General features: G+C 41.2%; 1 protein-coding gene and 1 long non-coding RNA gene across 4 annotated transcripts in view; one reads left to right on the top strand and one right to left on the bottom strand.

Moving 5' to 3' along the window:
• Nucleotides 1-363: 363 nt before the first annotated feature.
• On the bottom strand, nucleotides 364-7400 carry LOC127479655 (uncharacterized). 2 transcript variants are annotated; one of them, XR_007907638.1, is made up of 4 exons: nucleotides 7194-7400; nucleotides 5670-5711; nucleotides 4855-4921; nucleotides 364-1766 (listed from the first exon to the last, which is right to left on the bottom strand). It is a non-coding gene; the product is annotated as an uncharacterized LOC127479655 (long non-coding RNA). The 2 variants fall into 2 exon arrangements; XR_007907637.1 differs by lacking the exon at nucleotides 7194-7400 and having other exon boundaries at nucleotides 5670-5810.
• Nucleotides 7401-7593: 193 nt separating this feature from the next.
• The window catches only part of SLC9A2 (solute carrier family 9 member A2), a 32530-nt gene continuing 14334 nt past the window's right edge, over nucleotides 7594-25789 (top strand). The window contains exons 1-5 of one of the 2 annotated variants that reach the window (XM_051806855.1): nucleotides 7843-7983; nucleotides 11854-11911; nucleotides 13418-13881; nucleotides 18905-19155; nucleotides 25163-25380. In XM_051806855.1, coding sequence (XP_051662815.1) covers nucleotides 13534-13881; nucleotides 18905-19155; nucleotides 25163-25380 — 817 coding nt within the window. In that variant the 5' untranslated portion in view covers nucleotides 7843-7983; nucleotides 11854-11911; nucleotides 13418-13533. Of the gene's footprint in view, nucleotides 7984-11853; nucleotides 11912-13417; nucleotides 13882-18904; nucleotides 19156-25162; nucleotides 25381-25789 lie in introns of both variants that reach the window. The other variant, XM_051806853.1, reaches the window with a different exon arrangement.

The following is a 25789-nucleotide window of genomic DNA, read 5'->3' on the forward strand; positions in this document are numbered from 1 at the left end:
ATGTATAGCATCACTCTAGACAGAGTCAGCCTTGGGGGTTGTAGAGAATCTGAGGTGGATTTTTTCACCATTGCTAAAGGATAGTTCTCTATAGCTCAATGAAGACCAGCGCTGCTCAGCTCTGACTGAGCAAGAACAGGGTGCATTTATTTGTATTTTGTAGGTAGGTTCTTGGGATAAAGAGGAGAGACAAGAGTGTGTCAGAAACAAGGGGCAGATGAGAAAGGGGCTGTGGAGTGAACAGCTCCCTGTTCACCCCACATATGTACAGCAATTCCAGCTACTGTTATAAACTGACCAGCATCCCTGCTACAGGATGACATTCTGTAAGGTAGACATTTCTAGACTCCTGCTGAAGTCCTCTAAGAAAAGCCCCCAGCTTAAGTTGGTGAGAGGGAAAACAGACTTTAGGTTGTGCTTAACAGAGAATAAGGTGATAGAGAGCATGGCTTGGACACATTTTTACTTGCTTCAGAACTACTTGAGAAACATTATAACATTTATTTTTAAATGAAATTTTCTTCAGGGAAAAAAATTGACAACCCCTCAGCATTTTGAAAACAACACTTGTTAAACATGCTTTTGCTATTAATCTACTAGCAAAGAGCAAGTAGAAAGTGTAGCTTAGCAGGATTGGGTCAGTCTTCACCTTGCCCTTTGCAAACAGAGGCTGAACCTCTATGCTTCAAAGGTTACTACTGTTGTAAATATGGGCTACAGCGCTAAAGGAATCACTTCAGTCACCAACTCCAACAGCTGAACTCAAGGGAAAGCATTAAAAAACATGCTTATCATATCTACCATACCCTATCAGGCTCTGTTTTCAAAGGAAAATTCTCATCGTTGTTGATGCCATTGGAAGGCTGAAACTGGAGGCATTCTTTTAGTCATTAACTTTTTTTGCCCCCAAAGTTAAACATTTAAATTAGTATTTCTGTATTCATGGCAGTGACAGGTGCTAAGCTTGAGAACAGTGGCTACTTTTGACAGCCAGCATGGGGACACAGTCTCAGAAATCATTCAATGACTAAGTGTCCTGGTGCAGAGTGAGCTAAAGAAGGGATTTACAGTTTAAACATTAAACATGTTGCTTACCTATTAAACAATTAGATTGTTCTAATCCTTTAGAGAGGGAGATGAGTCTGTCATCTCCAATTCTAGATTTCCAGCAAATGTGCCCAACAATGTAATTTCCCAGATCATCTGAAACACAACTAATGAAAGGAAAAACAGCACAAACCACTCTGGGCATTTCTTCTCAATTTTGTCTGTCTTATGAACAGAAGAAGGGCACTTTACTTTCAAGTAATTGCAAAAATTAACTTCGTGGATTATTAGTCTTCCTGGCTTATAAGTATCCTTTTGGAGTTAGACACATCACTTAGTCCTCCTGCAGCAGCTGATGGTAGGACCATCAGCTTTTTTGTTCTTGGGGATGATGTTTAATTCTGATGCTCCGTAACGCTGCTAAAACCTCTCTGCTATTTGATAGGAGGCACAAAAGGCTTTCCTGGCTGAACCTGCTAGAGATGCTTACTCATGGTGAGCAAAGTGCCTGTGTACACACCTGCTGGCTGGGGACGGCCTTAGGAGAAGTCTTTGGGAGAGTGTTCACATGGGTGCAATTACTCTAATACACAGATTAGCTCTGGCTTTGGGGAAGTGGTTGCCTATAATCCACAGAAGCAGCAATACATTTCTCCCTCAGGGCTTCATACTGGAATAACTTTGACTGGTGCTGTGTGGCAGCAGCTGCTGAGTGAGGCCTAAGAGAAAACCAGAAAAGCAGAGTTCAGCACTCTGAATTCAGTACTTCATTCATTGGGCTGCTTTTGAAGATTAAAGAAGTAGCTATGCTCCTTCCCTCATGTTCCACATCTATAGCCAGGCAACTGCTGCATCTGTCACTCCTTGAATCCTGGAATATTAGGCAGCTAGTTGCCAGTACCTGTGCCCTTTCTCAACTCTTTCCAGCTAAAAAAACCAGTTTGTGCAGACAAAACAGTTAACATTGCAAGGGCCTTAAAACGGCTAAATTGCTGCCATTAAAGTGCCCATATGAGGAAGGTAAAATGCCTCTGGTGGATGTGGTTTATGGGGACAGTTGCTAAGCAGTCCTGGAAAAGGCTGTGGAAAAACACATCCTCAATGGGCTATTGATTCCAGAAAATAAATCACTCTATAGCTGAGATATTCATTCACTAATTAATGGATTTAGAGACAGAGTTATACAGTCAAGGCCCAGTGACACAGCCCTCATAAATGGAAGAGAATTTGAGAAATGTTTATTAACATAATAAATGCAGGTGAGTGACCAGCTCCCCTATCAAATCAAAAACTCTCAGTCAAGCATATTTGTATTTTATAGTCCTTAAATCTCCAATGAGACTACTTCTAAATAAGTAAAAAAAACCCTGTGTCACCTCTTAGGTGTCTGTTTTCACTTAACTCTTTGAACATCCTAGTTGCATGTACAACAGGCAGAGGTTTTCCTTGTGGTACTTTGATTCCCATACAGCTACAGATTTAAGACAAATCACCTCTTTACCTGATGTAGCCTGAAAACTTCTTCCCTTGTTCTAATGAAAATACTAGAATTTTTAGCAAATTTATTTTAGTAACATCCTAATATATTTCAGCAAGGTGGTCTGTGTTTAAATCTCCTGTGCTATATTTTTTGGGAAAACTGGAGAAAGCCTTTGGCTGTTTTAGTTAAGTGACTAGGAAGAATGGTGAAATTTATACTTCTGAACAAGGAACACAGATTTTACAATACTGTTGTATGAACTGTGTCAGGGAAAATAAGAAGTATTCAAGAGTAAGCTTCTCTGCACAGTGTTAATTTGCATAAAAATAAAATATCAGGAATAAAATATAACTTTTTTTTTTAATCTGTTGAAAATATCTGCCAAACTAGAATAGCAATGAAAATGATGGACAAATACTTAATCATATATTTACAAATTTCCCCTAACCCTTTTCATGTTTTTGATCATATTTACTAGAGAACACCTACTATATTGCTCACAGGAGATCTATTTATTGAAATAGTCACAGTAACATTTTCCAGAAATTCTTCCTTGATATAAAAGACAGGTCAGAAAATCAAGTATGAAAATATTATGTCATTATTTTTAGGGAATCCCTAAAAAATGGAGCTAAATTTATGATAAAGTGATAATTCTCATTTGTTCAAATTGCTTTTTTCATTTCATTGTAGAAACAGATTTTTATAATAGCAATATAGATCTTTCCTACTGTAAAGATAAAGCTGGATTAATAATCACAGACAACATACAACCCTGTAACTCAGCGTCATGCCTACAATGAGAAAGTCCCACTGCCTGCTACAGCAAAAGTAAAACTAAACTGTCATAACACCTGTATGAACCACCCGAGCTATTGCAAACCTGTGTGGTCTGACTGTCAATGCCTCTCCTTTGCAACCAGTACACTGTGGGTACCCTGAGCAGTCCCTTGCTCTGGCAGCAATTTCCAGTAGTAATCAATAAATGGATTAAAAGGTAAACAAACTGAATCATGTGAATTAGCATCTTGATGTATAAAATAGCACGCACTTTGTCACGTGAAATGCTGTTAGCACTGTGTCTGGTAAAACAGACAATGCCTGCGAGCAGAATTAAGGAGATGAAAGTACTGCAGCAGCAGATGGCACGGCACAGTGCGGGCAGGGAGGCAGCGGTGGGGGCATTGCGGGAAGGTCCTCTATGGATCAGTTGCCATCAGGCAAGTTTGGTGTACGTGCTTTCTGTTTGTGCTGTCATTGAAATGGTGCGGAGCGACCCGACAGAAAATTGTTCTGAAGTGGGAGCAGATGCATTGAATTGTCAGGGGCAGAGCCATGACGAGACACTGTGGCGCCAGGAACACACCTTCACGTCTCCTCTATAGCTCTCCCTGGCTGAGGGGACCCCCTCCCTCCCCTCCTCGGGCAGCAATAAAGTTCAGGAATATTTTTCTCCATATGGTGATGTCCCTGGTCATGGCTTCAGGTGGAACTACTTTTTGTGCAGATACTTGCAGGGTTGGGCAGAGTTTGAGGGGCAGTGGAGGGCAGTGGAGGGGAGTGAAGCTGCTGCTGCTGTCTCATATGGCCTGGGTGAAGCAGTGATAATGGGAATATTGTACCCCATTCTCCTGTCTTAGGCAAATCTCTGAGATTTAAAGACCTTTCACTGGTGACGAAACCCCTCAGCATCTGTGGGACCAGCTGCACAGGTCTGGTGGAAGTGAAAAGCAGCATGTGCTGCAAACACTGAGAGAATCCTTTTAAGACCTTCAGCACCTTATACTGTGCTCAGCTTCACTGCATCTATTTCAACTAGCTCTGAAGTCAAATAGGGTTTGCTTCCCTGCTGTATCGTGCTATCCTGTAAAGGCAATTCCTACTCAAATAGTGGGTATTCTCATCTATACAATCCATCCATAAAATATGTTATTTTGATGTAACAATAGACAGCATCAACTCTTATAATTAATCTCAACTCTCATTTTCTTCACTCTCCCAGTGTTTTGGGGTCTGTGTCAATATATTATTTCCCTTTTTATTACTGGCATGTAAGTCACCAGCCTCAGGATTAGTGACATCTTTCCATCATTTTATTTTTCTTTCCATTTGCCAACTTCTCATTTTTATAATATATAAAGAGAGTTAGCCTAGTACCAAGACCCACAGTAGTGTCAGAGCAAGAAGGATTTCTGTTGCGTGTGGCCGTTTATTTTTGGAGAGGAGATGAGTCAGAGGACAAATAATGGCAAATGTGTGGATGGTGCCCTGAGGAAGGGTCCATTTTCCCATGCCTGGGAGAAACCTTGTGACTGTAAGGGCATTACCTGGGTGCTGAAGCAACTCTCTGTCTCTGCCAGTATGCAGCAGCCATGCTCTGTCATCCCTCACTGCCTGTAATGAAAAGGGCAGTAATGAAGAACATTTTCTGTGAGAAGGAACCTTCCTCCACTTTTGTATGCCTAATCTTTTCTCCACCTAAAGTCTTCATTCCCCTCTTCTGGCAAAGGGAAACCCTCAGCCAATTTTTCACAATTTCCAAACACTGATCTGGTGGCTGCTGCACCTGCCAGAGCTGTTGGACAATGGTCCAAAATGCCCTACAGTGTATTTTGGCTGTGACTGTTGAATGGGCGTAAGAATTCCAGCATAGATCATAGAATCATAGAATCAACCAGGTTGGAAAAGACCTCTGAGATCATCAAGTCCAACCCTTCATCCAGCACTGCTGTGGTTACTAGACCATGGCACCAAGTGCCACATCCAGTCTCATCTTAAAAACCTCCAGGGACGGTGAATCCACCACTGGATTGTGAAGCGATATTAAAGGATCAATGGGACAGTATATAAATAACAATACTTCTAACAGCTTTGGCCAGCTTGCTCTTGCCAATGCTTTTGCATTGACATTATTGAAGATTATTCTCAGTCCAGTGAGATAATGTAGATAACTAGAAGGGATCTGTAACACTGTTACTAGGAGAAAGTGTATTGGCACTTTCATAACCGTATTTTTCTTCATCTGCAGGAAAGGTCATAAAATGTGACATACATGTACAATTACAGATCTTATGATTTCAGACAATTAAATTTATGATTTTTAATCTGATTTGCATATGGAATTTAATGCTATCTCTCTCACCTGAGGGTTAGACTTCTCTTCTTACGGATGGTCTGACAGGAACTAGGAGATCCAGAAAAGAAAGAGCATTTTCTTTTTGTATTCCTTTTCCATATAAATGAAATGTCCTCAGAATTGGCAATATTTATCTGATCCTCTTATTTCAGAGAATCTAATATAACAAATAAAAGAAGATATGAAGATATTACATGCAGCTAGAGGGTTAGATGGTGTATACACTGGTTTGATACTAGAACATGTTTTCTTTGCTGAATTGTAGATAAAATAAAGAACAACTGTTATTAATGTTATGTCATTAAAAGCAATAGGCTTAGTGCCCTCTTTTCAGGTTCTAGGGGTTAAGTAACAACTACAGGTATTCAGCTAATTGATTCTGAGCTTTACACCTTACAGAAACAGTAGCCACTGATAAATCAGGGGAAAAAAGGAGAACCCTTACTTCCTGCTTTAGTTTTATTGGAATTCATGAAAGACATGTTTTGCTATAGAGGCATGTAGAACCGTGTGCTCTAAAGATTTTATGAGTTTGAGCTTTGGAATACTGTCTTACTCATAAGTGATGAAGTCATGAGTAAATCATGGGTGAGATTCCACTCTTTCAGGAAATACAGAAAGCTTGTCCTCAGCAGTATCTAATGGAATCACCTTCCAATGCCTTTAGGAACAGGATTTTGCCAATCATATGTTCAATATTTGCAACACACACACACACAAAACTATTTGATCAGTCATATATTTATATATACATACATGAGAATATATGTATGAGCAATCACATATGTTTATACAGTGCGCAATTTTAACTCTCTGAATTAACAGAATGAAAATCTATTAATTAACAGTAACAGGATTGTACCTATCACATGCTCGATAGGTGGAAATAAATATTTAATCATGGCTAGGCTTTGAGAACGAAGATTTGGGGAGGGCTCTACCCACGTTTGTTACAAGCACGCTGGTGGCTAAAAAGACCAACATGAGATAGACATGTCCAGTTCCAAAAGGCACAGCAGAAAAACTCCTATCTATATAATTGTATATATTGAATATATAATATACTATATAATTATAGATCATAAAATAAATAGGTGTTCTACAACATGCATATACATATACATGAACCTACATATATATATGTATACAGAGTGTGTTCTTTTAACTCCCCACATTAACAGAATTTTGCTCCTTATTAGTGGGAACAGAATGGTGTCTATAACATATTTGGTAGAAGCACCTATTCTGTATTTGGTAATGGCGACATAGACATATACATACATACACATATACATATGTAAAAATTACTTTCTTAAATATATATACATATAAACATTCATATGTATACATACACACACACATTTACACGTATGCAAATAGATGTACATGCATACATATAAAGTCTCTAATCTAAATTGCTTTTAGATACATGTATGTATCTATGAGACTATATTTATTTATAGGCGTGTATATACCTATAGAGTGTGTTAACACTTTAGTTTATATACAAATATATATACATATACGTACTTGTATTTATATGACTGCATACACATCTCTCTTAGAGTAATCTACAGTTAAAGGAAGACCTTCCAGCTCTGCCTACACCTGCGCACCCCCGTTCATCCCAGCGGGTACTGGGGGGCAGGAGCTGGTACCCGGGTGCCTGAGCCCCGCTCACGCCGCAGCACCTGGCGGCGGCTGGAACCTGGGACCCGGAACCCGGGAGCGGCCCCCGCCCGGGTGCTCCCCGCGGCTGACAGCGGCCGGCCGGCCCCGGGGGCGGCGGGGGCGGCGACCGGGCGGCTGCGGCGGGGCCAGCCCGCGGCTTGGCCCCGCGGGGGCGGCCCCGGGGGCGGCCGGGGGGGAGCGGGGCGCCGCGGGCGGCCGGGGCGCCGGGCCGGGACTCGCCCAGTCACCGGGGAGGAGGCGGGGCCGGCGGGGCCGCGGCGGCGGCAGCGGCAGGTGCCCGCGGCGGCGGGGATGGTGGCGGCGGCCAGCGCGGGGCTGTAGGGCAGCGGGAGCGGGGACGCCATGGGCAGCCGCTGCCCCCCGCGCCCTGCCGCGCCCCTGCGGCCGGTGCCTGTGCCGGTGCTGGTGCCGGTGCTGGCGGCGCTGGCGGCCGGGGCGGCGGAGGCGCGGGCCACCTCGGAAGGGCAGCTGCCCGGCGCCGCGGCGATGGGCACCGGCACCCCTCCGAGCCCCAGCGGCACCGCTTTCGAGGAGACGCGGCTCCACGTCTTCACCCTGGACTACCCCCACGTGCAAATCCCCTTCGAGATCACCCTCTGGATCCTGCTGGCCTCCCTCGCCAAGATCGGTGAGCGGGGTCGTGGGGCGACCCCCCCCTCCATCCCTGCCCGTAGCCGCCCGGGCCGCCCGCCCCCGGGGCCGCCGCGGACGGCGGGGCTGGTGCGGTCCGTGCCCGGCGGCGGGGGGCGCGGGCTCGGGGGCGGCCAGAGGGACACTGATGCTCCTCCGCGGAGCGGGATTCCCGGACGGGATTTGGCTGGCTGAAGTCGGGGTTCTCTCGGTTAGGAAAGGTGCAGAGGAGAAGAGATTACCTCCGGCCCTCTGCAGCGCCGGGTGAAACTCGGGCTATGAGGACCGTAAAACCCGGAGTTCACCCGGTGCGTGACTGACTTTTCCTTGATCGCCCTGCTGTCATTTGAGCACGGTCTGCTTTTTCTTAAAATAACGCAGGGTGTAATGACAGTCTCAGAACAGAACAACGGATCGATGGAAAGCAAATATTAATGAGGGGAGAGTAAGCCTCCTCCTTACTCTTCTTTCCCACCGTTCATTTATGTCCTGAGAAAGACAAGAAAGACGGCACTGTACGAGTAAGAAAGGCCGCCTCTTCCCTCCTGTGGAAAACATTTGTATTGCATAGTTTCACTGAGTTTTATGCAGCTTATATATCGTGTTTTTAATTAGCTTTCTATGTCCCAAACAGAGTAATGAGTACAGCATATTAATCTAAGGAATGTCAGATAATGGTGTGCTAGACAGCTATTGAAGGTCCAGTAAGTCTCTACAAATTATGAACTTTGTATCTTCTTACCTAGAAAATAATGTAAGAAGTAAAGGTGTGGGAACAAAATAAATAAGTTTACCCACCCTACAGTTGTTTGATTCAGAACTCTGATTTTGCAGCAGAGATTTCCATAAGAAACTATGATCATGCTGATTCTGTTAAACCCCTTTATCAAAGTTAAAACTTTTAACTTCTGCTTGTGACATTTAAGAAGACTGTGTCCAATTCTGGTTAATAATCAGCTAATTAGGATTCTGCAAAACCAAAAATTGGTACTCACCCCCTGACACAGCTAGCATTGTAGTTGGGGGCCTGAGCCTCTCCTCAAGCAACTTGCTATGGTATCGTTACTTCCTCAGAAATACGGTGTGTTGCATCAATTAAGCATGCATGTATTCTGATGCATGTATCTTAATACATTAAAGATGCATGCTTAGTCTTGAGTATGCTTTTAGGTGACTGCAGAATCAGGACAGAGTTCAAATATGATCCACTCAAGTGTATGATGAACTGTAATAACCATAGAATAGGGAGTTTGGTTAAAAACTATCTCAGCCAGTTGAGTACTGTAAAGTTGCTATGACTTCTGAGTTTAGATACAGCAAGAACTCTTGAATAAGCTAAAACTAGTGAAAAAGTTTCTGTTTTGTAAAGGATTACATGTGAAACGTAAACACAATACAGACAGAATAATAGTCTGTAGTACATTTTGACTATCATGATATTTTGCTGGTGCATAGGCATCTAAAAAGTAAAAAAAAAATAAAATTTGCCTGACTACTTTAATTTTCCAGTCTGATTGCAGTAAATAAGCAAGTAAACAGCAGAGGTGAAGAAAAATGCATATAATTTTTAAATCCCTTCAGTTAACACCAAACGAAAGCAAGCGTGGCTAATCTAGGGCATGCTGTTGTCAGTGTGCGTGCGCAGAGCAATGAGGGCCAGATCCAGGAGTGGCCCTAGGTGTGGCAGTGCTCAGCTTTGCCACACCTATCTGCAGGCGCCCTGACTCTGGGACTGGAATTAGGAACATCCAGTTCTTGCTCCTGGAGCTTTGTCTGTGCTTCCTTATCCAGTGAGTGCATCAGGTAAACCTTCCCAGGTCAGGCTCCCATTGCTCCTAAGTCACAGTCCACATCAAATTTTCACTGACTGGTGCCTTCTCCTCTGTTGAAGGTAGAGCAGATGAGCAGTTCTTGAACCACCAAGACACAGAAATGTTGCTCTGCCATTCTACTGGGTTACTAGAATTGAGCCTTGTGTCTTGATTCAAAGGGATGGAGAGGGGTTCTCCACCTTGTCTCACTGCCTGTAGCCCTGTGAGAGAGGAGGCTCTCTGGTGCATTCCTCTCCCCATAATTTCCTGCTGAACAGCACAGGCATCTTGCCTCTGTCATGCCAGGCAGCATGAAATCCACCTCGAGACTCCCGCACTGCCCAGGAAACCTCGGTGCTTAATCTGGCATCGCAAATTCCTTTCTGGGGCTAGGCACTGAATGCTTATGCTTGGCACTGCCGAGTAGCAAACCTTTATGAACAGAGCTCTCAGGTCTTTTCAGCTGTGAGGAGCTAAGAAGATAGGGTCACTTGAAATAGCAGCTCTCTCAGTGTTTGAAGGATCCCAAAGAAAACTGCAGCACCTCGTTATGAGTCTTTAGCAAATATGTTTCCACAGAAGCACAGTTTCACCAGAGCTGAAATGTTGCAGCATTTTCTAATTTTCATAGGGGATTTACCTGAGAGGTTTCTCCGACCCTGGCTGTGATCATGACACTGTAGGCTTGGTTTACAGGGAGCAAGAAAGACGGTATAAGAAAGGAAAACCTGAAGTTGTCAAGCAGAACTTGAACATTTTTACAACGTACATTTTCATAAAGACATTAGAAATATGGTGCTTTTTATTCCAGCATAGAATAAGGGCACATTTTGAAATCTAATAAATTACCTTGAGTGGAATTATTTTCTGACTACCTCTACTTATTTCTTGTGTGTTGATACCATAGAGGTGTGTTACTCACATGCTGATAAGTATATTAGGTGGGACCCATTGCACCTGTAGAATGCTAGAATCTCTAAGCAGTGAGCTAGTCTACTTACCCTTCAGTTTTGCTTAATTTTTGTACTACTAAAACTACAAAATATTGTGTAACTGATTCAGATTCCCATTACGTTTAATCACAAATGCACAAATGAGAAGTGTTTCTTCTGGGAACTGAGCTGATATCCTTCCAACACTGCTCTCCTGAAAAAAGGTTTATGCTGTTCAGGGATACTCATCTCAGTGGCATTTCCAGCATCAGAAAGCACTGGAATTCACCCCAAAAGTAGCAAACCTGAGGACTTCTGGCTTTAAACATACCTGTACTTCAGGCTAGTGTCCTAGTGCCATTTTTGCCATGATATGTGGAATATGTTTACTGCTGTTGAAGTTGGGTCAGTGCATAGTCTGGAGCCTAAGAACAGGGTCAGAGGAGAAGAAAGTAGTTGTAGTCCTGCATTCAGCATAAATTCCTGTACTGCAGGGAATCTGCTCCCAGGGTGCTCCTGACCCTGTGGCTGTGGATCTGTCAGAGAACAGAAGATGTCCCTCATCCTGCAGAGCACCTGCACATGACTTGATGTGCACTGGATTCTAAATCCTAGCTCTTTGCCCTCAAATCAGGAATGATATGTATTTGCATGTAGGCAGGCAGTCTTTCAGGAGTTTTGATGCTGTTTATATGAATAAAAAGTGTATTTAATTTAGTGGGAGCCTTTCCATTACTTCTAAGGATGGAGTCCCAAGTCTCTGGGAGGGTATGAGCTTTCCAGAGTGACTTGTAAAGAAGAAAATAAAAGAGTTTTATTTTTGTATTCGCAGTAGATGTTTCATTGCCCTTGCGTTACAACTGTCTAGGATTTTTTTTCCTTAAAAGTTGCATTTACAAAAATTCCTTCCTCTTGAATTTGTATTAAGAAAATAATGTAAAATTTACTCCTGAAGAGTTTAAAAAAACTTTTAGCAAAACCTACTCACTCAGGGGAAACTTTGTGATCGCTATATTGGAAAGGTTGGTGTTCTGCCAGTACAGAAACTAAGATAAATCATAAAATGTTTGTGTGGCTGAAAGCTGAAGAGTCAAGTCTCCAACCACAAATTCTTGTCTTTTCCAGGGTCATTGCCTCTTCTGCCAGTATAGGACATTGGTGATTCTGGTTTTGAAGAATGACAGTGAGTTTGGCAGACATTCTAATGAGTCACATCGACTGTGTTTCTAATTATTTAAAGCAGTCTGTGTTCATCCAGAAAGGAAATAAAAATGCAGCTTGAGCTGCTTACCTTTAAAAATAGCTTTAACAGTTATAGAATATATAAGTAAAAAGTCAGTAGATTAAAACAGCTGCCCCTTACTCCTTCTTAACCATTTGGTTTTCCTAAGTTTAAGTTCCGGCTTTCTTTTACCTGGAAAAACTCCATGGTGAGAGGAGACTTAACAAAAGAGGTGTTAAAAGATACAGAAGCCTGAAATTGGGAAACTGGATGTAAACTATACCAATATTGCACTAGTTTAACTGTTTGGACTACAGGTGTGATTTTTACTGAAATAGTTTTACTGAAATAGACGCCCGTTATTACCACACCCAGTGTTTCCATGCAGCTCTCATTTAAAATAATTTAAATGCTTTTTAGTTAGACAGGAATTGTGGGATCTTGTGGGTGTGGATAGATTTCTATGTAATTATGCAGGCCAAATATAGATAAGGAGGAGTCTGGAAAAGATTGGCATCACTGGGACCTGGAATGTGACCTTGGTGCATGAGGTTGATCGTTCTATTAGATTGGCCAGAATAAGTTTCTTCAAAACTTTTCCCATTCATTACCAAAATTATCCTTAAAGCTGTCAACTTCTACAAGTAGTTGGAATCTTTAAATCAAAACTGCATGGCTTTGAGAGTTTTAGTAGGCTAAGGAACATTCAATCATTAAGTCCTCATTCAGAACCTTTTTTTAATTATTTTTTTCAGTACTTAGCACAGATTTTGATGAGAGAATCCCAACACTGCTACTTGATATAATACAGAAGAATTAACATAATAATACAGGCTACAACTTACTGTCACTTCATGGAATATGTTGCTTCTTGTAAAATTAATTAGGAGGCTCCACCAAAAATAATAATTATGTCTGTAAATGCTTTCTCATGGTGGTGGAGAAAGTGACCATGGCTGACTGGGTGCAAGTCACATGTTCTGGTTCTCCTCACTAGCTTGAGATTCTAAAAGATTTCTAAAAAATAATTTAATGTACTCCTTAAACTCTTTTGTGAAGCTGTCCAGGGATAAAGGAGTGGTTAGTATGATTTTTTTTTTCCTCTGTCTAGGTCCAGTTTGCCCTAGAGAAGTGTTTTGACTGTGTTTCTGGAGCATTCCACATTATGAAAAACCCCACAGTTTCAGAGAACGGTTGCACACAGTTGCTCCACCCAGCCTAGCTGTTAAGTGGAATGTCCAGCTATTAATTTGTTGCTCCACCACATTAACTGAATTAACTATGCTAGCCAACGTATTTACCTTGACCTGTTGTGGTTGTCCAGTTCAGTCTTTGCAAAGAAAATGGAATTTGGCTTGTGATTGCTGTTTGTTTACTATAGAAACTAAGATAACAGAATCTAGAATAATCTTGTGGATTCTCTACAAATAACCATTTTCCTTTCTTGTATTTGACTTTCCTTTGAAGGCTTTCATCTCTATCACAAGTTGCCCTCAATAGTACCTGAAAGTTGTCTCCTCATTCTGGTCGGATTGCTTCTTGGTGGGATTATTTTTGGAGCAGAGGAGAAGTCTCCACCTGTAATGAACAGTGATGTGTTTTTCTTGTATCTTTTGCCACCCATTGTACTCGACGCTGGATATTTTATGCCAACTCGTCTTTTCTTTGAGAACTTTGGTACCATATTCTGGTATGCTGTGGTGGGTACACTCTGGAATGCCATTGGCATTGGAATTTCCCTTTATGGAATTTGCCAAATCAGTGCATTTGGTTTGACTGATATCACATTGCTGCAGAATTTGCTCTTTGGCAGCCTCATTTCAGCTGTGGATCCTGTGGCGGTGTTAGCTGTCTTTGAAAATATTCATGTCAATGAGCAGCTTTACATCCTAGTGTTTGGAGAGTCTTTGCTGAATGATGCTATAACTGTGGTAAGTTACTTGATAAATGATTAATTGATAAAAATGATAAAGGATTGTTTACATGCCACTCCATTATATCTCTTTGGTTATTACAGTTTGCTAATTGATGTAAGTAAAAGAGTGCTAAAGTGTCTGTGTAATTCTTTAAACTTTAGATTTAGAAACAATGGTAGTCTTACTGTACCAGAGTAATGTATAATGGTAGTGTATTTACTGTAGGAATTTTACTACTTGATCACTCTGGTTTCTGTATCTTTGTAATTCTATTCCTTCTGTAATCTGAAACTCGTTCTCCTCACCTGCAGAAACGTTTTTGGGCAGGAGAGGGAAAAGGGCCAATGTGGAGTCTCTCAGTGCATTCACAGGAAGGGTCGACAAATCACTGAGATGGCACTGATCCTGGTTGAGGTTAACTTTTTGCATGTGCCCATCCAGTTGGAACTGCCCTGAAACCACCAACACATGTATCCCAGGCTACAAATGAGATAGGACAGCCACCTGGAGGCAGTAATTTCTAATCATTAACTAGCTGAACTGGGTTTGTGGTGCTGACCTGAGGACAGCAATCTGCAAATTCAATTAACACTCCTAATGTCTCTTGTTTGTACCTGATGACACTATGTCTGGGACGTTACTCCCATTTATCCATGACTTACTTGAAATTCTGCCCATGCCAACTATGTCCTGGTATGCTTTCAGTTTTGTGAGACATAGTGGTCTGGTTTTTCATATGCTAGAAGGATCAGAAGGATTGATGAACTGAATCTGTATCTTTCCTGTTTCTGGCTTCTTATTTCTGTCCTATTCTGTGCAGAATTGTCCTTCTGTTTTCACCTCTTCTTGGACTTTGCCTCACCTTTTTTCCCCTTTTATCAGACTTTGTCTCACCTGCTTAACACATGTGTATCTCATCATTTAATCTGAGCCTTGGTACTTAAGCCAGTCCTGTAAATAAGTAGGGGTACATACTGAGTTTCAGAAGGCTCAACAGTTCAGTCATGGCTGGCTCTGTCTCTATTCACTCTAAACAATCACTTACGTGTTGGAATTCTCTAGATACAAGTTTTTCTGGGGCAAAAGGATCTGGTTTTATGTTAACATAAAAGTTGGTTTTTGCTGAATTTTTCCAACCAAAATCACTTTTTTTTAATCATAAAGTCAACCACCTTTCCACTGGAGCAGCAGTTAATACAGTAAGATTTGCTACTAAAATACTGCATCCTGATGACAGGAGTATTCATGCATGCCATTGCCCAATGGCAAATTACTCTAAATCATCCTTTTTGTAGGGGCTGGCATGGCAATTTAATGCATGGCATAATTACTGCCTTCTCTGGATGTAGTCTTTCCTTATGATTTGCCTGCCCAGATGGCCTAACACAGGGAAGTTACTCTGAGGAGTGTAGGGCCAGCCCAGTAATGCACTGTCCTTACATATATTCATGAAGGAGTGAAAGGAATTCGGAGTACCTTTGGTCTTACTTCCCAGCTATCGCTTAAAGGTACGACTTGGCAAGAGATCAAGTAGTTTCCAAATGCACGGCATTGGTCTGCTAATGGTTCCTTGTTATGTGTTTGCACACCTGCAATCATGTGATTATATTTGAAATGTGACCCAGGCTGTCACCCTGGTGGGGTGCCCTTAGAGGACCTTGCCTCCCCTGCCTATAGTAGTGCTCCTGGAGCAGCCCTTGATGGGATGCTGCTGGGGTCACTCAGTTGTGTGCTGTAAGGAGATGATGTTTTGTAAATACTCTCCCTTCCTCTGCCCTTGTGTTAGAGGGGGAGCTGATAAAACCAGCTAACAGGCAGAGCTCAGAATCTTTCAGCTTTCATCTGCTGAAGCCCTTGAGTCCCACCTGCTCTGGCAGGTACCTGCAGTGGGATGGGAGGATGAAATAGGAGGGGAGTTGAATGCAGATTGTCCATCTGTGAAAGCTACCTAATTCCTATGTATCAAAAACCCCAGGAGATGCACAGATAGGCAGTGCAAAACAGAGTGGCTTTACTAAACGTACTTTCTAAATACTTTAAGCCCTTCTTCCTGCTATCCTGCTTGTACTGCCTGGCCGCTCCTAATAAAAGCTTTCACAGAATAGCAGTGTCATCTGCGCTTTCCCTTTTCAGACAATGTCCTACCACAACTTCATTTTGTATACAAAGAAAAGTGTGCACTTCTCAGATGGCCTTTCTTGTCTGATAGTTTTTGCAATATGTCCGTGCGTTTGAATGTTCCTTTTTCCCCACTGATGGAATTTTGGAGCTTGAATTTGGCCAAGAACAATGTTTGCCAGTTGGATTCTTGATCAGAGTTGGTGCTTTACCAAAAAAACGAGTCAGAGATAACTAGCATGGTGATGTTAAATGGTAAAATGACAGCTGAGTGTTAGCTGTTCAAATTCCAATTCTGGGCTTAAAATCACAAAGAAGGAGCCAGTGTCATTACAATAATATTATTCCCATGTTAGAAAACATTACAGAAGTACTCTGTATTCTGCCTCTGCTGAAAACATTACTTTAGAGTGCTTTAAAGTCATTTTAGAATTAAAAACTAATAACTGAGAACTGATGAAAATAAGCAATTAGTGCTTCAGAGATACTCTGAGACAAGATTAAAAAGTGATCAGTGACTAATATTGCTTGGTGTAACTTTCAGTGAGTTCAACTGAAGGCTATTGAGTAAATGCAAATCTTGAACTTCAAAAAATTGCCATGCTCTCATAGGAAATGTGTTAAAAATATGACCAGAGTTAATGTTTGACACCTGGAAGTTTAGATAGAGCTGTAAAACTGAACTGCTGTAGAGTAAAAGGGAAGAGAACCTGATTTTGATCTCATTTACAACAGTGTAAATAAAGGACAATACAAGTGAGATTAAAATCATGTTCATGACATTCCATAGTCCTAGGTGCTGCTTCTACCATGGTTGAGGTACAAAGGAGAACATTGCTTTTCTTCTTTCAAATAACTTATGGCAACAGACTTGAGATTTATGGGGATGTCTCTATGTGGAACAACAGGCTCCATTCTCTTTGCAGGGTGTATTCCTTGCTGTGAGAATGAGGTGATGTTATGGAAAAACTATTGCTCAAGTAGATTAAAATTCTCTGCTTCTTTACAAGCACCTTGCACTGCCCTTACTTTGGAGACTTGCCTTATATATATTTATATAGTTACCTTTTAAAATATAAAAAAGGCTATTTAAAACTCCAGTTAAAGAAAATAATCATCTTCCCTAATACATTCCAAGAGAGTATTCTGCCAGGTGAAATTCTGTAGTTTCTTAGAGAAAAACACTACTCTAGGATCATCCCAAGTTTCAACAAGTGACTCAGGGAAACTCCTTGCAACCTACACAAGTCAATAGTATTTTTTCTTCAGTCTGTGATTCACAGAGTTCTGGGAGACTGTGGACTGAGAAACCCTTGTAAGGTGACCAACAAAGGTGCTCCTACTGTCAATAGGTTTAATTCTGGTATACTTCTCTTCATTCAAATCCATAGAGTCCACAAATTAAAACAGGTGGAAAACCAGTCAATCTCATGACAATGCTTTCCTGTCCTGCACAGGACATAGTAACAAGGAATGGGGCAAAAAGGCTGGGAGTCTGCCTCAGAGCAGCAAGTTGAAGGGTTAGTCCAGGTGAAAAGGGACACTTCTCCCAAGTGGACTCATCCTGAGAACATCATTGTTATCAAATGAATAGTTCATGATCCTGCTCTTGTTGTATTTTTTGCTTTGTAATGAAAATTATTGTTGACCATTCTAGGTTTGATTTAATCTTCTATTTTCATGCTTACTCTGGAATATTTTTTCTTTTCTGTTTCAGTTTTTTCCTTTCACTTAGCTCAAAGGGCCCATAATAAGCCATGACTTTGCGTTAAACTTCTATCTCTGTAAGACCTATCCAGTTTTGGCTAAAAAGTGCTGAACAACTTATGTTCTGTCATGTGAGAGAGAACAAGACTGCAAACATGAGAAATCCTTCCCAGCCACTACTCAAACACCTACGCTGTTGGCACTATGCAAGTGCTGATAAAACAATGTTCTCTCAAATAGCGTTCTTGATAGAAAAACCTGTTTGGTTCACTAAGAAGTCCAGAAAGAAAGCAGAGGTTTAACTCCTGCAAGCAGTCTAAGATGACTGGTCTTCACTGGCTTAGCCTGTGACCCCTCTGGGATAGGAATAGGTACCTGTGACCCAACTTAGATCTGTACAAGAGGACAGTGTAGCTGTCATGGTACTGCAGGGCTGGGAGCATACATGCAGCACCATAGAATGCTTAAATCTCCCATGTAAGTCTGCAGATGGGGCAACCCTTTTAAGGTTTCTTTAAGAGTAACTGATTCCATTGTTGTCTATTTTGGAGTAATTAAAATACTGGATATTAGAGAAATGTGGACTTTAGATTGTTTTGTCTCTAAACCACTGGATTCCTAATGGTCAATAAGTTAGAGAAAGAGCACTTACTTAATGGACACAACGTTTCTTTTACTCCTTGAGGTGGTCACTGTCCATCCCCACCCCCCTGCAACCCCCCTACTCCCCCATGCTAGATGAATCTATGGTCTGATTCAGTACTGCATCTCTCAGTGTCATGTAGATCAAACACATTGGAAAATAACCTGATTCTTCTCTGATTGTGAAACAATCTTTTTTTCTCTTTCTGTTTTATTTCTTTTATCTGGGGGAAATCTGAAATTGACATTTGTGGAGAAATTAGAAGCTGTGCAAGTAAGTGAATTGAAAGAAAAATTAGATAGATCTATGTTCCTGGTTCCTGAAATGGCATAGGTTAAGAAACCTGTCCCATTTGCAAAAATGGGAGTATTGATTTTTACCCATCTTTGTGTATCTCCCTGATATATGCATGATGAATAATATGCCAGAGATAAACAACAGCATATCTCAAAAGTGAATTCAAGAGAGATACAGAAATTCAAACTTCAACATTTAAGCAGAGGAACATAATGACATGAAGGGAAATTAAGAAGAGTTCAAAAACATAATGTGCTTTCTTTTTCTTCTTAGGTCCTGTACAATTTGTTCAAGTCTTTCTGCCAGATGCGCACAATTAAGGTTATTGACATATTCGCTGGGATTGCTAACTTCTTTATAGTGGGGATCGGTGGAGTATTGATTGGAATCCTTTTGGGATTTGTAGCAGCCTTTACCACCCGTTTCACCCATAAAATCCGAGTGATTGAGCCACTCTTTGTCTTCCTGTACAGTTACTTGTCATACATAACAGCTGAAATGTTTCATCTCTCGGGCATCATGGCGTAAGTACCCCAAACTTCATTAATTATAGCACTCAAGTAAGAATGCCTAAAGAAATTTGAGAGAGGATCAGATTTTGCAGACCTTGCCATATGGCATTGTTCCATAGTGCATGGCAGAGATTCTGGCTTGAGGATTTCCGGCCTCTTCCCTCCAACTTCCACTCCATTCTCTCAGCTTGCCACCACACCAGCTGTGTCACTAAAACTGCTCATGGCATCACATCATAAACCGTATCTTTGAAATGTTCCAAGTTAAAAATATTCACTTGTATTTTCAGGGGGCTTATTTTTAACCCAGGTCACTTTGGTGACCTGTGTCCTCATGTGACCCTAGAACTAGACGTAAGGGCATGGATGAGGAGTGGCCCACAGTGATGTAGGGGTAGTGGTGGCAGGGAGGGAGTAGGAGTGGTAGGGACTTCATGAACTGCCTTCACTTTCGATGCCAGTATATTGTGAAACTATGTCTAACAGTTAGTCATGTGAGTGGCCAGTAAGTACCATTCCATGAACACAAGATATCATTAAGGCAAACTCCTGCTGGATTATAAGCACCATAAGGACTCGTTGAATGTAAAATTTGCAGTGCTATGGTGATATAATCTGTTAGTTTAGTATTTTGATATGTGTGCTTGTGCATTACAATGTTCTGTATATGCCCTATATAAAATAATATTATTCTTCCCACTTCCAGCAGATAAAAATATTTTTACTCGTGTTTTTTCACTCCTGGGCTTCAGTAAAAAAAGAGCACAACCTCTCTCTTTATTCTGTTTATACTGTAACAACCTCAACTTTAGAAAGAGCCTTTGTGACATTTAATATACTTAAAGGTTTTGCTCTGGTTCCAAGTAATATTTTTAAAGGCCAACCTTCTTTAATGACTTTATATTGTTCTAGTGGCAAATATGAGTCATTCAGGCATTAGGAACATAGCTTTTTGTGTAAGCTCTGATGTTACTTCTTAGGATCACTAATACTCGATAATACCTTATCTGATTATTATCTTTTAGGCAAGTGAAGGTAGGTTTAATATCATAGTAACACCAGGATAAGGTTTTCTGGGGCTGGGAAGAAATTTACAAGGAAACTTAAAGCTGATGATTTCAGTAGTATAAAAATAGAAATATGCCATGAAGCAAGAGGGGTTGGTACTTTAATGTAAGTAAAGAACTGAAGATTGCATGTGTTTCCTTCTCTGATACGAGCCTAAATAAAGCAGCATATGCATCCACTTTGACCGAGTTCATAAATGTGCCATCTCTTTCCATAGCTTCTATTCATAGCGTTTGTGTGGTTTTTAGTTTCCTCCACCTCTTAAGCCAAATGTCCTTGACATTCTATGATCGAATACTTAAAGGGTTTCTAAACCAAAAACTTGTGGCTAAACTGTACATGGAAAAAATTGTGGCAGTTTTCATGAAAATACTGATTTGGACCTGCTGCATCCAAGACACAACAGAATGGGCATGGCTGGTCTGCTGGTGGGTCAGTGGACCCACCACATGCCAGTGCCTGCAATCAGCACACCAGTGCTTCCCACAGCACTAACAACCTGGTTCATTTTCCTTTGTAACAGTTGCCCCTGAGTGGGTTCAAAACAAAGGAGGAAACAAAAAGTATTTTTTCCCTTGAACAGCACAATAGAAAATAAGTTATCTTTGAAATGTCTTGCATGTTTTTTACTCTAAGCATACTTTGTAATAGCTAACAGGCCTGGGTACCTCAGTACCCCCCCAGGCAAGATGCAAGGGCTCTCTGCAGCCATGTAGGATCTCAGCTGCCATAAGCCACAAAGTGTGTCCCCTCCCAGCAGTGCTTCTGAGAGCCTTAGAGCTCCTGCAATCTCTGCATCTCCTTGGAGTAAATCTACCCTGTGATTTTCACATTTAATTGGCCTTTGAACTGCAGAGAGTAATTTGCTCTGTGTCACAGTGCAAAAACACACACCAGTATTGAGTTCTCTGTTGTTTTCTGCAACGACTGACTCATGGCAGGATTGCTTGGGTCTGACTTAAAAATCAGCTCCAACATGTAGTTGGACCAAATGACCTTGGAATGTCCCTTACAACCCAGATTGTTCATGCATTATTTGCTTCTGTGGCCATTTATAGTTTAGCCTGTGGGGAATAATTGCCTGATCTCCCCCTTTTCACCAATATCCATGTGAGTCTGTTAAACAACTGATTCCCACTTCTTTCATAACCAGGTTCGTAAAGATACTCAGACCTTGTGGTTACATGCTGTACCATATTTTAGGGGAAGGACATGAGCAGGAATGTACAGTGTTATCAAGTAAATAAGATACTTACACAGATTGCTTCATTCCTGGGCAAGTAGGAATTCACTGGCAAAGGAATAAAAGGTGCTTGTCACTCTTCTGATAACTAAGGACAAACGATTCTTGAATCGTCTGTGTAACCCCTGCACCAGGTTACTTGTCTGAAATAGTGAAGGGACTGAACCATGTCCCTATGAACTGCAGTGAGAAAATCCTCTTCAGAAGAAGAGGGAAGAGCTTCTACTGTAATTAGAGCTGGGCATGAATGAGGATCACAGGTGTAAAACATACAGATGTGAATCTGAACTTTATTTGCTTGGTTCCATTTCTAATTATAATGCTGTATTTTCTACTTACTAATTTTTCATAAAGGCTGTGAAGCAGCAGAACTATTATTGTAGGTTTCTTTCTTTCTTTTCCTTTTTTTTTTTTTTGCAACAATTAGCAGGCTGAAAGGAACAAACATTGAAACTAAATTTAGTAGGTCAAGGAAACTTGAGGATTGAACCCGGTGGCCTAGTTTATTGCAGTCCTGACAGAAACTGTACTGTTTATACAGGGAGACTTTTATTCTTCAGAGGTACAGAATGTTGCAGGTTAATTTCAATTAACTGCTTTTCCCTTCCCCTTCTTGACCAAGGCAACTGCCTCAGGTCACAAAATTGGAGGTCAGAATTAATGTATGTGGATGAGAAATATAAAATAAAACTCATCTAAGTTTTGGCTTTGATTATCATGACAGTAAAGTTTTAGTTTGTGAAGAACATAGTATAATAATGTACATAAAGTCTTGCATAAAGACATTGATTTTGTATTAAATTCTAACATTATATCCCCCTATAATTTTCAAACAAAAGAGACTTCAAGAGGTATTTTTTCTAATGTAAATAAGTACTCTGAAGAGATTCAAAGTGAGCAGTGATTAGCTGTGGAATATTACTTACCTGAAGAGTAACAAATAGTGTACAGCACTATTTGTTTTAACATTGAACCAACTCCTGAGTTACTTGACACTAATTGAATGAATGCATAGTGTAACTGAAAATAATATTATAAGAATGTTGTCCCTTTAAATTCTAGTGTTTAAGTGTGGTAGGTGTTTTAAGTTACAGTTTGCAAAGATCCTGATTAATCTGGTGACAGATTCTTATCTATTTACAGTGTCTCCATTACCTCAGGATCCAAAAACAAACCCTGTCCAGAGCTTGTTTCCCTGCTCTCCATGCTGCAGGGCTTTCCTAAATTACTATAATCATGAAAATGATTTATTTTAAGAAGGTAATAAATAGTACTGAGTGTTTCGTTGTGTCTTTGATGCAGATCTGACAGCCCTAATGCTTCCGGCACTGAGCTGCTGCTTTGAGACTCCGAAATGACTGTGGGTCTGGAAGTGGCTCTTTTGCAGCCCACCCACTGCCTTCTTGCTATTTTGCATTTGCTACCCCTGCACTTGCCAGCTCCGCTGTGTGTACCATCAGCGAGAGGTAGCCAGGATGAATCAGACTTGTTATGCTTGTGTAGATAAGCAGTGCAAACACAGGAGAGCTGTCACAACCCATAGCATAACCTGAGGTATTTTTAGGTCTGTCAGTGCAGCCTGTGGCTTGTAAAGAGCTGGTTTGCTACTGAGAAGGAGACTTATGGAGGGTCAAAGTATTAAGTACATTTGAGAGTATATTTGAGAAGATTTGCGCATGTACTTTAGAGGTTGGTCCCTGGAACTATGTGCAAACCGAGGAGCCTGGGAGTGTTTTGACAGCTTCTGGGTTTGAGTATATGTCCTGACCAAGTCACTGCTTCTTGTCAGGACAAAATCCATGCATGGTCCAGGTCCTCTCCATTTTCTTCCCAAGATACTCAGGCACATATGTTTGTGGGATCTCTTATAAATCCCTAGTCTGGACAACTGTAAGATTAGAACAGGGAAAACTGCTGTGAAGGGCATCATCAGGTTGTCAGTGCTGGCAGAAATGCAGGACTTCTCTTGTCCCAGCTACATGCTCAAACTAGAAACGTTACCTAAACCACCTGGTGTTTCAGGGAGGAAGCTTGCATGCTTCTGAAATCTACATTATATCTTCCACAGCGGATCCTGTGTAATCAGGATGAGCTCCGCTTCTGAGGCAGCATGCTGCTTGTGGACTATAGAGGATCTTTCTGTTCAAGACTATGGTGAAATCAGCTGGCAATGAGGAGAGAGCAGGCATTTATTTCAGTACTAAATACAGATGGGAGTCTGAGATAGTCTTAGTGAGACTTTCCTTCTTAGCCTAGGAGTTTGCTTAGGGTTGGAGATAGTTTTTGCATGGCAGTGGACATATTATTTTGTGCTGACTAGATTGGCCTCTCTGTCACCGAATATAGGTGAACAAAAATGCAGGGTGAAAGCCAGGTTAGGTGTACTGATATGCTAGCAAACCCTCTCTGTAGAGAGGGTGCAGAGATCTGCAGTGGGATCTCTACAAAATGTGGGAGAGTTCACGTTTTTCCAAAGAGATGCTAGCAAACCTGCCATCCTCTTCTACAAAAGAGAGAAGTGTAGAGATCTCAGTGGGAAGAAATATCCCCTGTGTTGGCAAATAATTATAAACTGAAAACTTGATTGAACTGGGATAAATAACTGTAGGACAAGTCCTCGTGGGCTGTATTCAGAAAGACAATGTAAATACACATCACTCCCTCTGTTTAGATTTAGGGTACAGGGTTTGACTGAGAACCCACACATGGGTATGTATAATGTTTTTAACTGGGAAATCAGAGAAGACATGTTTTTGCCCTAGACAGTAGAACCAGGCATGACAGCTGTTTCACAATGTGTCTGGCATTAGTTGCCACCCTGATAATTACTGTTCAAACTGTGGTTCCCTACACTGAGACACTACCTTGAGGTTATCCTCCAGCCAGGTCTGCTAACTACCCTTAAACTTGTAAATTTGTATCTGAGTGATTCTCAGCCATCCCTATACCATGGACAACCATACTGAGCAAGTGATACCATTCTTTGCTCTTTCTGCTGATTAACAAACTCTGTTTACTAACACAGAAAATGGACATGTAGGAGTACTTACAGTAAGCCTTTTCTCTTTTCTCATGTTTCAGCTGAGATGCCCCTTTTATCCATTTGTGGGTGCTTTAAATGTGCAACAGCACCTGTATGATTTCTGGTGGTGTTTTTCCCCTATTCAGCCCTTTGTGCAGGCAAAGCAAGCAGTGGCCTAAAGTGGTGAAGGGTAACAAATTGTAGCCTTGCTGCTTGCTTTGCCTGGAAAGAGTAGCTGGCTACTGTCACTGCCACTGAGGTGGGACAACTGCTGGTAGGGAAGGAGGGAAGTCCTGCCCTGCCCCTGCAGTTGCCATCCTGTCTGATGTCCCTCAGCAGCAATAGATGCAGCAAATCCTGTTTTTTAGGGCTGTCCCTGTCTCTCCTCATCCCTACCTCTTTCAAAACACAGAGTCTGAGTGACCACTGAACGGATTATGTGCATTTAGTATATGACAAAAGTATCCATGTACTGATGTCTTCTCAGAAAACTCTACAGTGCAGAAAAAATAATCATGTGCCCAAAATTGTAGGTTCACCAAGCCTATATATTTGAGATTGGTTATGGAGTAAGTTATGCTTTGCATTTTAAAGGGAACTATGGAAAAGTGAATAATATTATGTAGATATGAAAGATGCTAAAAAAAATAAAGCAAGTGAAATATGGGATAATGTTTGCCTTTCAGGATCACAGCTTGTGCCATGACCATGAATAAATATGTGGAGGAAAATGTTTCTCAAAAATCCTATACGACAATAAAATATTTCATGAAGATGCTAAGCAGTGTCAGTGAGACCTTAATCTTCATCTTCATGGGAGTGTCTACAGTTGGGAAGAACCATGAGTGGAACTGGGCCTTTGTTAGCTTCACCCTCCTTTTCTGTTTAATCTGGAGGGCACTGGGTAAGCAGGTCTCAGACTATGGGTCTGTATTCTTTGCAAGTGAAATGTTTTACCTTTTGTCAAATAGAGAATGCCAGAACTTAAAGTCCCATCATGAATGGTGGAATGGAAGTAATATTTGTAATATGTCCTATATTGCAGGGTCAGTTTCCACCTTCTCCCAAAATGGAACCTAAAAATCAGTTTTGCCCTGATCCTACCCATCTAAAGTGAGAGGCACTTTGCTTGTTAATCAGAATACATGTATTTAAGTAAACATTTATTTACAAATAAGCAAATTCTGATTAAAAGAATTAGGTGTAGTACAGCAGCTAAACAGGCTGAGAGTTATGTTTTTTTTTTAAATTTATATTTACTAGCTTTAGGATTTTCCCAGTCATTGGCATAATTAGTACCAAAACAGGAAATG

The sequence above is a fragment of the Manacus candei genome, unplaced genomic scaffold (genome assembly GCF_025592945.1).
Source record: "Manacus candei isolate 608988 ecotype Guabito, Panama unplaced genomic scaffold, ASM2559294v1 h1tg000069l, whole genome shotgun sequence".
NCBI lineage: Eukaryota > Metazoa > Chordata > Aves > Passeriformes > Pipridae > Manacus > Manacus candei.